Source organism: Mustela putorius, unplaced genomic scaffold, assembly GCF_011764305.1.
Source record: "Mustela putorius furo isolate JIRA1106 unplaced genomic scaffold, ASM1176430v1.1 tig00003942_pilon_pilon_pilon, whole genome shotgun sequence".
Classification (NCBI taxonomy): Eukaryota; Metazoa; Chordata; class Mammalia; order Carnivora; family Mustelidae; genus Mustela; species Mustela putorius.
This window is the reverse complement of record NW_025422087.1, coordinates 3103222-3115336: the sequence shown is the minus strand read 5'-3', so window position 1 is coordinate 3115336 and position 12115 is coordinate 3103222. Positions and strand designations below refer to the sequence as shown.

General features: G+C 51.4%; 1 protein-coding gene across 1 annotated transcript; it reads right to left on the bottom strand.

Moving 5' to 3' along the window:
- Positions 1-1483: 1483 nt before the first annotated feature.
- PDX1 (pancreatic and duodenal homeobox 1) lies at positions 1484-7997 on the bottom strand. The gene is made up of 2 exons (XM_004774827.3): positions 7482-7997; positions 1484-3037 (listed from the first exon to the last, which is right to left on the bottom strand). Exons 1-2 carry the CDS (start codon positions 7879-7881, stop codon positions 2586-2588), a joined length of 852 nt encoding a protein of 283 aa, XP_004774884.1. The 5' UTR covers positions 7882-7997; the 3' UTR covers positions 1484-2585.
- Positions 7998-12115: the final 4118 nt, after the last annotated feature.

The window sequence follows — 12115 nt, the reverse complement described above, 5'->3', positions numbered from 1 at the left end:
GCCCGACCGGGAGTCAGCACCTGCGCGGACACCTACGCCCTCGGCCCTCCAACCCCGCCCCAGGGGGCTCACACTTCTCTTTGGGTTGGCGAACTCTTCAGTCCGCGCGGAGAGGCCACCGCGCAGCCGGGGCAGGGCGCGAGATTGGGATGCGAGCCTCAGAGAGGGAGGCTGGTTTGTTCTGGAGCCCTGGCACCGTCCTTGGCCTCCGAAGAAGAGTCTCCGCGCCTCCACCAATTGGGTGGCTGCGCTTCCGCCAGCCCTCCCCACCGAGCATCAGCTTCCCTGTGTAAAAGGAGGACAGTTTCACTAACCTAGGGAAGGTTGCTGTGGGAAATCACAAGAGTTTATTTATGAGGAAGTAAAAAAACTGGGAAGTGTTAAGGCTCGCTTGTATGAACAAATCACATTAACAGCGACCGCGTGGGGATTTGTCAAAGGAGAGGGGCTTTAGAGCTGGCAGGAGACCCAGCGGAATCTCTGCAGCAGCCACTCCTGGCTTGGTTCCGAAAGGAATGATGGTCCTAAAACAATGTGGAAGGATGACTATTTCTAGATAGGGAATTAAACACTTTACAAGCAGGGCACCTGGGAGGCTCAGTCACTAAGCGTCTGCCTTTGGCTCAGGTCAGGATCCCAGGGTCCCTGCTTTTCCCTCTCCCACTCCCTCTGCTTGTGTTCCCTGTCTTGCTGTGTCTCTCGGTCAAATAAATAAACAAAATCTTAAAAAAAGAAACAAACCAAGACTTTACATGGGTTCTTCGGTTTCAATCTCACAACTCTGTGATGTAGTATTTACTTCCACTTTGCAGATAGGGAAATTGAGGCACAGGAATTTGAATAATTTTTATCAAGGTCAAACACCAGTTGGTGTTTGAGGGATACAGGTGTGAAGGTAGATTTGCTTGACTCCAGAGCCCAGTGGTAAAGCTGCAGGGCAAGGTTGTCGTCTCCCCAGTGAGGTTATCTCATTGATGAGAAAGTCCCCCTTTCTGGTTGATGGGGCTTCCTTTACTTGGGTGGGGCATTAGGACTCAGTTTCTTTTTTTCAAAAAACAAACAGCAAAACAAAAGCAAAACCAACGACAAAACCAGAACAAGCCCTGCCATCTCTTTGCAAAGACAGTAACAGTGACCGCTGGGAGTAAGGCAATGGCCCGCAAGGGTGGGAGCGCTCAAGTGGTGCCTTTCCGTGCACAGCAGAGGGAGGAGCAGGAGGTCCCAGAGATCAGAAGCCAACTAAGTCGGGACATCTTCCCTAATACAAAATACTGCTGGCCTCGGGCCTCCCGGGGTGGAGACTCTTCCAAAGCAAATTGCCCCCTCTTCCCTGGTTAGTACCAAGCAAATAAATGCTGCTTTAATTAAAAAAAAAAGAAAAAAGAAAAAAGAAAAGAAAAAGAAGAAGAAGAAAGAAAGAAAGAAATGGAATCATTGCATGGCAAGAAAATCTGATACAAAGCGAGGGAAATCAGTTTGCATTTCTTTTCCATGTCATCCACATTTATTAATTGTTTTCCACAAACACCAGCTGAACACAAGGCCCGGACCCTGAAACAAACAGAGGTGGAAACTACAGACCTAGTTACAACTTTAAATAAAAATAACCAGCTTTCAAACTCTCCAACCACATACATGTTCACCATTTCTAAAGGTGTAGGAATAATACCGTTTCTGTGAGTAGTTCCCAAGGTGGGTCAGGCCATGCTGCTTGCCTTTCATACAGCCTGTCCTGTCCTGAGACTAGCAACTAAATCCACATCCTAAAAAGAAATCTCCAAATAGCTTCAGTTTAGTGATGGCTGCGTGTGTGGGGGGGTATCTTTCCCCCCCAAATCCCTTGCTCTAGACTCATCTCCTAAGTGCCCTCTGGATTTACAGGGACTCTGACAAAGTCTTTATATTCCAGCTCTGCTGTTGCCCCAGCCACCCTCGCAAGATGTTCTCTTCTTTGGAGGAAAGAGATGCAGACAGAAGGAGGTGAGCTGGTGAAGTATGAGGCTACGCTAAAAAGGAAAAGGAAGACAAAGGGAGGAGGAAGTGGAGGAGGAATTACTCTATTTCATGGCCATCAATTTCACTAGGTCTTTGAAACCTTAGAAGTTTCCTTTCAATTATTTCTAAGCTTTAAGGCGAAGTCTGAGTAAAATTGGCTCTGTTTCAGGACAGATTAAGGCCCTCCATCTAGCTCGCCTACAGTGTGTTGGGGAGCATTCCAGCTTGTAGTTTCTGTGGTCTTTTGAAGAGCTGGCTTCTCTAAAGAGGTCCATGGTTATGGAGTGCTAGGACATGCACAGCAGCAGCAGATGTCGCCAGTCCAACAATATCACCGGAAGAGGCCCCAGATATTACAGAAAACCTTTCTTCTCCTTCCAGAAGGTCTGCCAGTGTCTCCCCAAGGCGCCCCAATTGGCACAGGCGCCTGAGAACTCGAGTTCTCCCCTTCCTTGCGGGTTGGCCAAGGCAGTTCCTGGCTCCTTGAACAGCCAGGGGGCCAGGGCTGGTTGTCCACACCCAGGGTCCGACCACTGCTCCCCCTCTTTCCCAGTGGTTGAAGCCGCCTGGCCAGGAGGAGCCCCCATCTCTCATCGGGGTTCCTGAGGTCGCAGGGGCGCGACACTGGAGGGCTGTGGTGATGTGCTAAGGCAAGGCGGCAGGCGTCCTTCTCGGGTGGGGGTGGCGGCGGGGACAGCGGGCGGCACAGCACCACCCGGGGGCAGCGACGGCGGCAGTGCCAGCAGCTCCTCACCGGAGGTCACTGCACAGTCCTGCTCCGGGTCAGCATCCGTGCCACCCCCAGCCACTGGCCCGCAGCTGCGCTTCTTGTCCTCCTCCTTTTTCCATTTCATGCGGCGGTTTTGGAACCAGATCTTGATGTGTCTCTCGGTCAAGTTCAGCATGACGGCCAGCTCCACCCTGCGGGGCCTCGAGATGTATTTATTGAATAGGAACTCCTTCTCCAGCTCCAGCAGCTGTGCACGCGTGTAGGCAGTACGTGTCCGTTTGTTTTCTTCTGGCTCTGCAACATAGGCTCCGCCTGTGGGCAACAGGGCACGTGAGTGTGCTCCCTGGACCCCTGGCCCCTCCTGCCCCAACCCCAAAGCCCAACACTTCAGCCCCAATTCTGGGACCCCTGGTGCTCCCAGGTACTCCTACCACCCAGGGCAACCTCCTATCCCAGAGCTCAGCCTGGGCTCCTGCAGCCCTTCTCTAGTAAAGGTTGCCTATTTTTTCTTTCCTTTCCTTTCTATTTTGTTTTTTTTTTCTCTTTTCTTAAGATTTTATTTATTTATTTGACAGGGGGAGAGCACAAGCAGGGGGAGCATAAGAGGGAGAGGGAGCAGGTTCCCACCAAGCAGGGAGCCCAACTAAGGGCTCCATTTGAGGACCTTGGGATCATGACCTGAGCTGAAGGCAGACATTTAACCATCTGAGCCACCCAGGGGCCCAAGGTCGCCTTTTCTTGGAGGTCAAAGCTGTGAGTGCCCTCAGGCTCTCTGTGAGCAAGTCCTGAGCTCTGTCAACCAGTGACTTTTCAGTGGGTTCTCCTGGCCAGTGTTTGGGTTGATGGTGATTTAAATGCACACACAATAGATATCTAAACCTACTGGATTGTACAAAGGCAACAAATGCATTTAATGTAAGAATTTTAAAACCACAGTTTTCTAATGATGACCCACAGTAAGAATATACTTCAGATCACTACCTAGTTCACACACTGACAGAACTGACACAAAAAAAATTCAGGACATACGCAACTGATAAATTATTGAACACTAAAAAAAATTTCTGGACATAAAACCAACCTTTACTACATATGATAGATACTATCTAATAGTAAATTATTGTTTACTATTATTAATATATATATAAATAGTCCATAGTAATATATATAGTACATAGTATATAGCAAATATATACAAATATATTAATAGTAAACTACTGTTTACAGTAGTTTACTATTAGTAAACAGTATTACTATTTACTAATAGTAAACAGTAGTTTACTATTAATATTTAGATATTTGCTATATACTATGTACTATATATTCACTATTTACTATTAATATATCTTAATAATAGTAAATAATAGTTTACTATTAATATATTTTTAATAGGGGCTCCTGGGTGGCTCAGTGGGTTAAAGCCTCTGCCTTCGGCTCAGGTTATGATCCCAGGGTCCTGGGATCCAGCCCCGCATAAGGGTCTCTTCTCAGCAGGGAGCCTGCTTCCCTTCCTCTCTCTCTGCCTGCCTCTCTGCCTGCCTCTCTGCCTACTTCTGATCTCTGTCAAATAAATAAATAAAATATTTAAAATATATATTTTAATATGTTATTAATATATATTTATACATTAAAATTTATGTATTTAGTACAAACTATTATTTACTATTAATAGATGTATTAATAGTAAATAGTAAATATATATAGGAAATACTAAATATATAAAAATATTTTTATAAACTATTTTTACTATTTTGTTTTCTAAAAAAGATCTTGGCCCATGTAACTGATTTCATGATCAACTTATAAGTGCAACCCTCATTGTGAAAAACCTTGAGCTAATAAGAACGTTGAGCTTATGACATATATTGTCACATCTAACTATGTGTTATCTCTCTATATATATTGTCATAATCATCCCCGACTCAAGAGCTCATAAATTCTCTATAATTCTCTATAATTGTTTTCATCTCCGCTGGATCTCTGCCCTGGAGAAGAACGAAAACGATTCCGCGCCCTGAGGAATAACCCTGTCAGCCCTGAAGTCTGCGTCCTGAGCTCCAAACGCTGAAAAGGCGAGTGGGGAGTCTCAGGGGTCGGGTTCCCACTGGCAACCGAGAGCTCTATGGAGGACAGGACAGTGATAGTCAAAGGCTCAGGCATTCCAGCTCCAAACCCGGGTGGCAAGGAAGAAACCACTGGCCCGGTAAATTACCCAAATTACCGCTGCACACCTGCTGTTTGCCGCTGTGCTCCAGACCTTGAGCTTTTTTGCTTTTTCTGCTTGGTACCGACTGCACCCTGCGGTTGAGTTAAGTTCCAATATTCTAAGAAGATGCCTAAGTCTGCTTGTCTTAGGACAGAGTCTGGGATATTTCTCTTGTGACTGTTAGGAAGATTTAGGGAATTGAAAAGCTAGTACAGGTGTGTTTGGGTGGGAGGGTTTCCCTCCCAGGCCAAAAGGAGGTTCCCAGAACCCAAGGCTGAGGCTTGGGTCAGAGTCAGCATAGGAGTCCTGAGGAGCATCTCCAGAGGCTTACACTTCTAAGATTTTCTGGGCACCGGAGAGAAGCAAGGGAGCCTTATAGGAAAGTTAAAAAGGCCCTCCGAGATTCTTAAATTCAATCCACAATCTCTAGGGGCTCTGGCCCTCTTCTGCTGGGGTCATGGAGGTGCTGTGAGCCACTGGGACGGGGTCCACTACCTCAGGAGACCTCTGCTCAGGACAAGTTGGCAGGGGATGGAGGCTGTTGGTGGTGGTATGGAGAAGATGTCAAGAGTTCCCACGTCTGCGCCCTTCCGTAAGGCGCAGGTTGAGGCTGGTTTAGGAACAAGCCCGCTAGCGAGGCTTATGCGGTTCATTTTTTAGGTCGACGTTTTCAAAAGTTCCTATACTTTTGTTGTTAGTATTCATATCTTTACTACAAATGGAAGCCCTTTGATCACGTTACTCTCCTCAGGGGTTTGAGACCCCACTAGGAGTGGGCAGGCACGTTCATGACGCTTGAAGCTCTGCTTGTTCCAGAGTTTTCCGGGAGGACCTCTAGGCCGCAGGAGCACCCTACAGGCAGCGTCCAGGAAAGGGGGTTGGCGCATTCCCTCTGGGCTGCACTTGTAGCAGGTCAGAGGGTTCCAGCAAAGGCCTCTCCCTTGACTCTGCAACCTAAGGTCAGCTTTTCGAGGTTCCCCCTATCCCGGGGCAAGGCCGCCAATTTTCCATCGGATTTTACAGTCTGGCTCCGTAGGTGTGCCCGAGCCCAAGCTCCACCAGAGCAGGGTAGGGTGGGGAAGTTATCCGGCTTCAGAATGTTTCAGGTGGGGCCTCCCTAGGAGGGCCTGGAATGCCGGAAATGCGCGTCCCCAGCCCCCACCCTGGGTGGAAGGACCTGGTCTTCCCGCCTCCCAAGAATCCCGCATTTCCCAAGACTCCCCAGCCTCCGGCGGCCGTCGCGCGCGCGCGGCGTAAGTACGCAGAGGCGCCGGGCGCGTCTGGCGCCCCTCTCCCGCTGGGCTGCGCCCTACGTGGAGACGACTGCCGCCGAATTTGGCCCGGTCCAGACTCCAGACCCGGGCCCGCCCGCTCCTCACACCCGGCCTTTGCGAGAAAGTGAACTAGGGGGAGAGGCGAGCCCCGGGGACCCTGGGCGAGCTCGGACCCCACAAGGCTCGCCGGGCTGTACCGGGCGGTGCAGAGACGGGACTCTGGGGTGGGGGGGCGCGCCCCCTCCTGAGCCTCTTTCTCCTACCCCCGACTACTGGAAGGAAGAGAAAAGTCAGCTATGCGCCATGTAGGTGTGACCACAAGTGGCCGCGGCACGGAAGCGATAACATTGTGTAGCGGTCAGAACCCACGACCAGCTCGCGGCGGGGAAGGGGCCTGGGGGTCGCTCCCCGCCTCAGCCTCCGGGCTCTCGGGACGACCTTCGGTGACACGCCAGCGCCTAGGGCCACGGGGATCCAGGGCTCACGCCTCTTCGAACCGGCTGTGCAAGGAGGGCATCTCCTTCCTCAAACTTACTTGCTGGGAAGCAGCGGGGGCGCGGCGGGGGAGACCCCTTGGAACGTTTCCGTGTGTTCAGAAGTGAACTAGCAGCGCAGACGCCTCTCACAGCGGCTCGTCTCCCAGGCTAAGCAGCCAGGTCTCGGTTTTGCGGTGAGTAAGCCCCCACACCCGCCCCCACACCCGCCCCCGCTCCTCCGGCTTCCCAACCCCCGGCTGCCGAACGCCTTTGCAAACTTGGCTGCAGTTTGTCTTCCCTGCCTTTCTGCAGCCGCGGGGTGCCTCCGAGTCTGCCTGCACTCCTGTAATGAAGCCACCCAGGGCCAGAGGGGGCCCGGGACTCTAAAAGCGCGCCCAGGCCCGGGTTGGAAGCATCCCAGAGCCCTGCTCGGCTTCTCTGACGCTCATTCCGCGGAGTCCTGGCCATTCCCCCAGGGGAGGAGGATCCAGAGGGTCTGAGGCCGGGAGCTCTGCCGGGCTTTAGCATTCTGCGGGTGCGCAGCTGTTGAAGTTCAGTGTACAGGGAAAGAAGGGTTTAAGTTCCCGGGGGGAGAGCTGAGTGGAAAGGACGCTCCAAATGAGACCAGAAAGGCACTTCTGTAGGATGGCCCAGTTGGCTCCCTATGTAGTTTAGTCTGATCCAGGGTGCTCCATAGGGGCTGGGAACACGAACGGGTGGAGGGTCCTGGGGAGGTTTGGAGGTAGGGGCAGCCCGTTGGAGAGCGGGTATGGACAAAGGGGGTGGTGAGCCAGGCTTACCTGCCCACTGGCCTTTCCACGCGTGAGCCTTGGTGGACTTCATCCACGGGAAAGGCAGCTGGACGCGGCTGGGCTCCTCCAGGGCCCCTGTCTCAGCTCCATCCGGGAAGGGCCCGGCAGGCTGGTGGGGGAGCGTGAGCTGAGCTGGGAGGTGGTGGAGGTGCGCCACTGCGGAGTCGTCGGCGAGGGGAGGCACCTCGTATGGGGAGATGTCGGGGGGGCTGCCCTGCTCCAGAGCGCCCAGGGTCCCCGGGAACGGGGGCGGCGGCGGCGGGGGCTGGCGGCCCATGTACAGGCACGCAGGGGGACTGGCGCTGAACTCTGGCGCGGGGCCCCGCTGGAACGCGCATGGGTCCTTGTAAAGCTGCGTAGCTGCGTAGTACTGCTCCTCGCTGTTCATGGCTGCCTCCGGGTCTTGGACTCCAGCAGTAGGGAGCTGGAGCCGGGGAGTTGAAGCTGCGCAGCTCTCCCACTCTCGGCGCCACCCTTGCTCGCTTTGACAGCTCCGCTCTGCTCGGCGAGGGAACTCGCCACCGGCGGGGACTGTCGGGCCGGCCGCCGCGCCATAGGCTCCGCTGTGCCCCACGTGGCTGAGCCTGGGGCCATTATTGGCCTGGCCGACTGCCTTAAGAAGCAAGGCCCAGGTACCCAAGAGCACCTGCATTTGTTTCAATTTTCTGTCTCAGCTGAGTTTACCGCACGCACCTGTATGCGCAGCTGCAGGGCTGCGTAAAGTGGAACACCCATGAAAATATGAAGATTTACATTCAGTTATAGAAATGTATTCTCATCATACTTAGATCTATTTTCCTTTTTCGATAATGTACATAATATATTAGTTTATTAATATAATTTATAAATATGCTTATGCCGAGGTTGTGTATTTATATTTCTCTTTAACTTAGGGAATACGGTCAAAAAAGTTTACAGACCCGACCTCTATAGGTCCGAAGCAGCTGGTTTTGTTTTATTTATGAAATTTGTACACAATCACAGTGATGTCAGTGAGGTAACTACATAAAGATTCAGGATGTTGCATTTTTAAAAAATCTGTGGCTGTGCTGGGGGGGGGCTTCTGGAGTGTAAACTGTAATTTCAGAATCGTTCACAGTGGCCTTTTAATTTTTTTTTAATCTGAAGGACATTTTAATTTTGATTATGGGAAATTGGGGTTCATTTGGCCAACTCCGTGCAGTTTCCTAATGTGGCGGCTGTGGTGCGGGGAGAAGTAGCGTCACCTCTTGTGGCTGGGAGGAGGGGACGGGTTGGCATGGGGTTTCCAGATCCGTAATGGCTTTCCAGTGATCCTGATACCCAGCAGGGATCTGTCAGCCGGAGAACCCCTATGCCAGCGTCGTACTGAATTAAGGCAGGTCCGAGAGAGGAGGGAAATATTTAGAAAAGAATTAAAAACGCTGCGTTTTCCTGACAACGTCAGTCTGGGGTTTCCACTGGTTCGGTAACTTCTGGGTGTTCTGGGGCCCTCATTTAAATAGGACGATTAAATAGGACCAGACGATTCGGACAGACTATCTCTGGGTCGCAGTGGCACCCAAGCCCTGGCCTGGGCATGACCAACACAGCCGACCCGTTTGCCCAGGGTGTTCTGAGTAGCCTTGGACCAGGTCCTGCCAAAAAGGACCACATTCCTCAAACCAACATGGAGGGTTTTAGGAAAACTGGACACATTTGCAGAAAAGCCTTGGCAAGAGGGATGTGAACCACCAGGAATCGTTAAGGGGAAATCACCGCAATCTGGCTTTGCCAAACCATAGACTACATCTAGCCCTTCACGAGGAAGATTTTCATATATTTTTTCCTTGTGGAAATATGGGTTTTAAATGCATACGGTTTGAGGGCTCTACTCTGAAATACTCCTTTTTATTAAAAAACAAAAGCCAGTTGGGAATTTGGACTTCTCTGCAGATTCCTCGCCTTGTGCGACGCAGGTGCGGTCTCAGCATTTGCGATTCGAAGAGTGCTAAGCACCCAGTGGCCCGCGCCTGGGCGGCGACGCGCGCAGTCCCGGCCGTTTTGGTGCCCGCGCTTGCGACTGAGGGAAGCCGGTTAGGTGTGGGGAGTTCTGGCAATTTCTTCAGGGAAAAGGGCCACCTGCGGCCCTAGGGGCCGGGGAGAAAAAGGCGGTGGGACGCGCGCACTTAATCTCTGAGCGTCCGCGTCAATGAATCCATTGTTGGCGGCGGCCGTGGAGGACCAGACGCTATCGCCGGGCCGCGAGTGACCGCATCGATCAGCAGGCAGGGCCGGAGGGGGGTTGCCCGGCCGCAGCATGTTGACCCTCGGAGATAATCTGCCAAGTCGCCGCGGGTTGACTTGGCGACGCGGTTATGAGCGGGCGGCGAGCTCCGCTTGGGACAAAGATCGGCCTCCTTCCTCCCCCGTACTCTTCTCTTCTTCCCCTCCCCCTCGGCAACTCCGGACTCAGTCCGCAGACTGCCCCCCTCCTCCCTCGCTCCCCGCCTCCCCGCCACCCCCGACGCACAGTGTTTATTTTGCACTTCTCGTCTAATTGCACATTTCTGTAAATTGGTCTCCATTTCGATGCTTCATTTGCTCTCATTTAATATTTTTGCTCGGCCTTGCAGAAAGAAAAGAGGCGCTCAGCAGAAAGCAAATCCGCCTACCGCGCTCTCTGGTAAAACAAAACAAAACAAAACAAAAAAAACCCGGAGCCCGGGGCTGAACAAAAACGGGGGCGGGGGAGGGGCGGGGGTGCAGAAGGTGTTCCGTGGAGGTGCGTTCTCGCTTTCACAAATAGCGTTGTCTGCTGCTCACTACCTAAGCAAGTGACCCAGGAAACGAGTCAAACAGCCATTGATTATGGTGGGACAAAGCCAGCAGGGTTTTTGGATTGGCTAATTATAACGTATAGCCATAGAAAACGCACCCCGCACAGCCTTCCATTGAGCAAGAGCGTGTATTGTGTTTCTGCTGTGGATATAGCTCGTGGTATCATAAAATCGCCAAATCCATTACAGGTGAAATGCGTTTCCGCTCCGAATCCCCGCTGACGCCTGCGCCCCTCTCGCCTCCCACAGGCCCAGGAGCGATACTGAGCCATTAGGCGAGCGCCTTCCCGAGCCATTTAACAGCAGCTCTTATGGATAAATAAACAAAAAAGGCTGTAAACCAATTATGGTGTGGACAGTGAAAAAGTCGTTTATTAGCAGGACGTCCTGATAGCCCTCGCAGATACTGGAGGTCCTTGCTTGCCCTCTTCCCTCTTTCCCTGCTGGAGACACAGTCTGCGCCCCCGGAGAGCACAGGTTACCTTGTTCTTGGTCGGTAGCTGAGTCTTCCAAGCATGCCAAGGGCTGAATTACTTGGTGGTAAGAATTTTTAAGCCACTGTATTCCACCCCAAGGGGGGAAAATAATAGATGAACCTCACTTAACTCCAAAGATATGTTTATAGTGACTTTGTGTGGAATTTAATGTATTAGACTATATTTGTTTTTATAATTAACTTTGTGTTAAAAATAAAAGTTACACTATATCCTGAGTGGGAACGCTAAAGCAAACAATGTGCTGTATGGAATGAGAATACTCTTCCGTAGTTAACTTTGAATTTTTGTACACGAGTCTTTTTTTTTTTTTTTTTTTTTAAGATTTTACTTATTTATTTGACAGAAATCACAGGTAGGCAAAGGGGGGGCAGTTGGGAAGCAGGCTCCCTACTGAGCAGAGAGCCTGACTCAGGGCTCAATCCCAAGACTCTGAGATCATGACCTGTGCCAAAGGCAGAGGCTTAACCCACTGAGCCACCGGGCACCCTGAGCCTTTCCTTCAATGGGCACTTATGCTGTTTTTTATTCCCCCAGGGTTAATCCTTCTTCCCTCCTTTGCCTCCAGGATTTCCTTAGTCTGGTACCTAGGTCTAAGAGGGCCAAGGGTAACGTTCAGAAAAAAACTCCAGGAGTGCCTGGGTGGCTCATGGGTTAAAGACTCTATCATGACTCTGGTCATGATCCCAGGGTTCTGGGATGGAGCCCTGTGCCTGGCTCTCTGGTTATCAGGGAGCCTGCTTCCTTCCCTGTCTCTCTACCTACTTGTGATCTTGCCGTACTGCTCAGTGCTTTCTCACAGGAGTAGGGCTGGCAGACACCAGCTCTTTCCACCCGTTTTTGTTTACTCCTGAGGCCCTTAGTTTAGTTTACAGCTAAAAGGAAAAGTGTGAAAGGAAGTTGGCATTCCAAAGTGTCTAAGGCCCCCTGCTTGCTCTTCTGGCATCCCCATGTCTGCCCTCGCAGTTCCCATCCCTTTGGCTGGCTTTTCAAGGTTCCCATCTCTGCCCTATCATCCAAATGTGCATTTTCCCCAAAACCCGCAGTCCTGGCCATTCTTTTCTCTTCTTCATCCTGGATACCAGCTTCTTGCTTCCACTGAAATTCCTCCCACTCCTTCTCCCCCCCCCCCCCCCGTCTACTCCCCCCCCGCCCCCCAATCACTGACTGTTTCCTATGACTAACCCTTTGTTCTCCTGGGAAACTCTCCTTACTTCCAGGAACCCAAAGGATGCTTGACTCACCTTTCCTGGCCATTCCAGCTGCCTTCCTGAACCATCCCGCATTTCACATGGTTTATTAGTTGTCAGGCCAAATATTTTCAGTAATA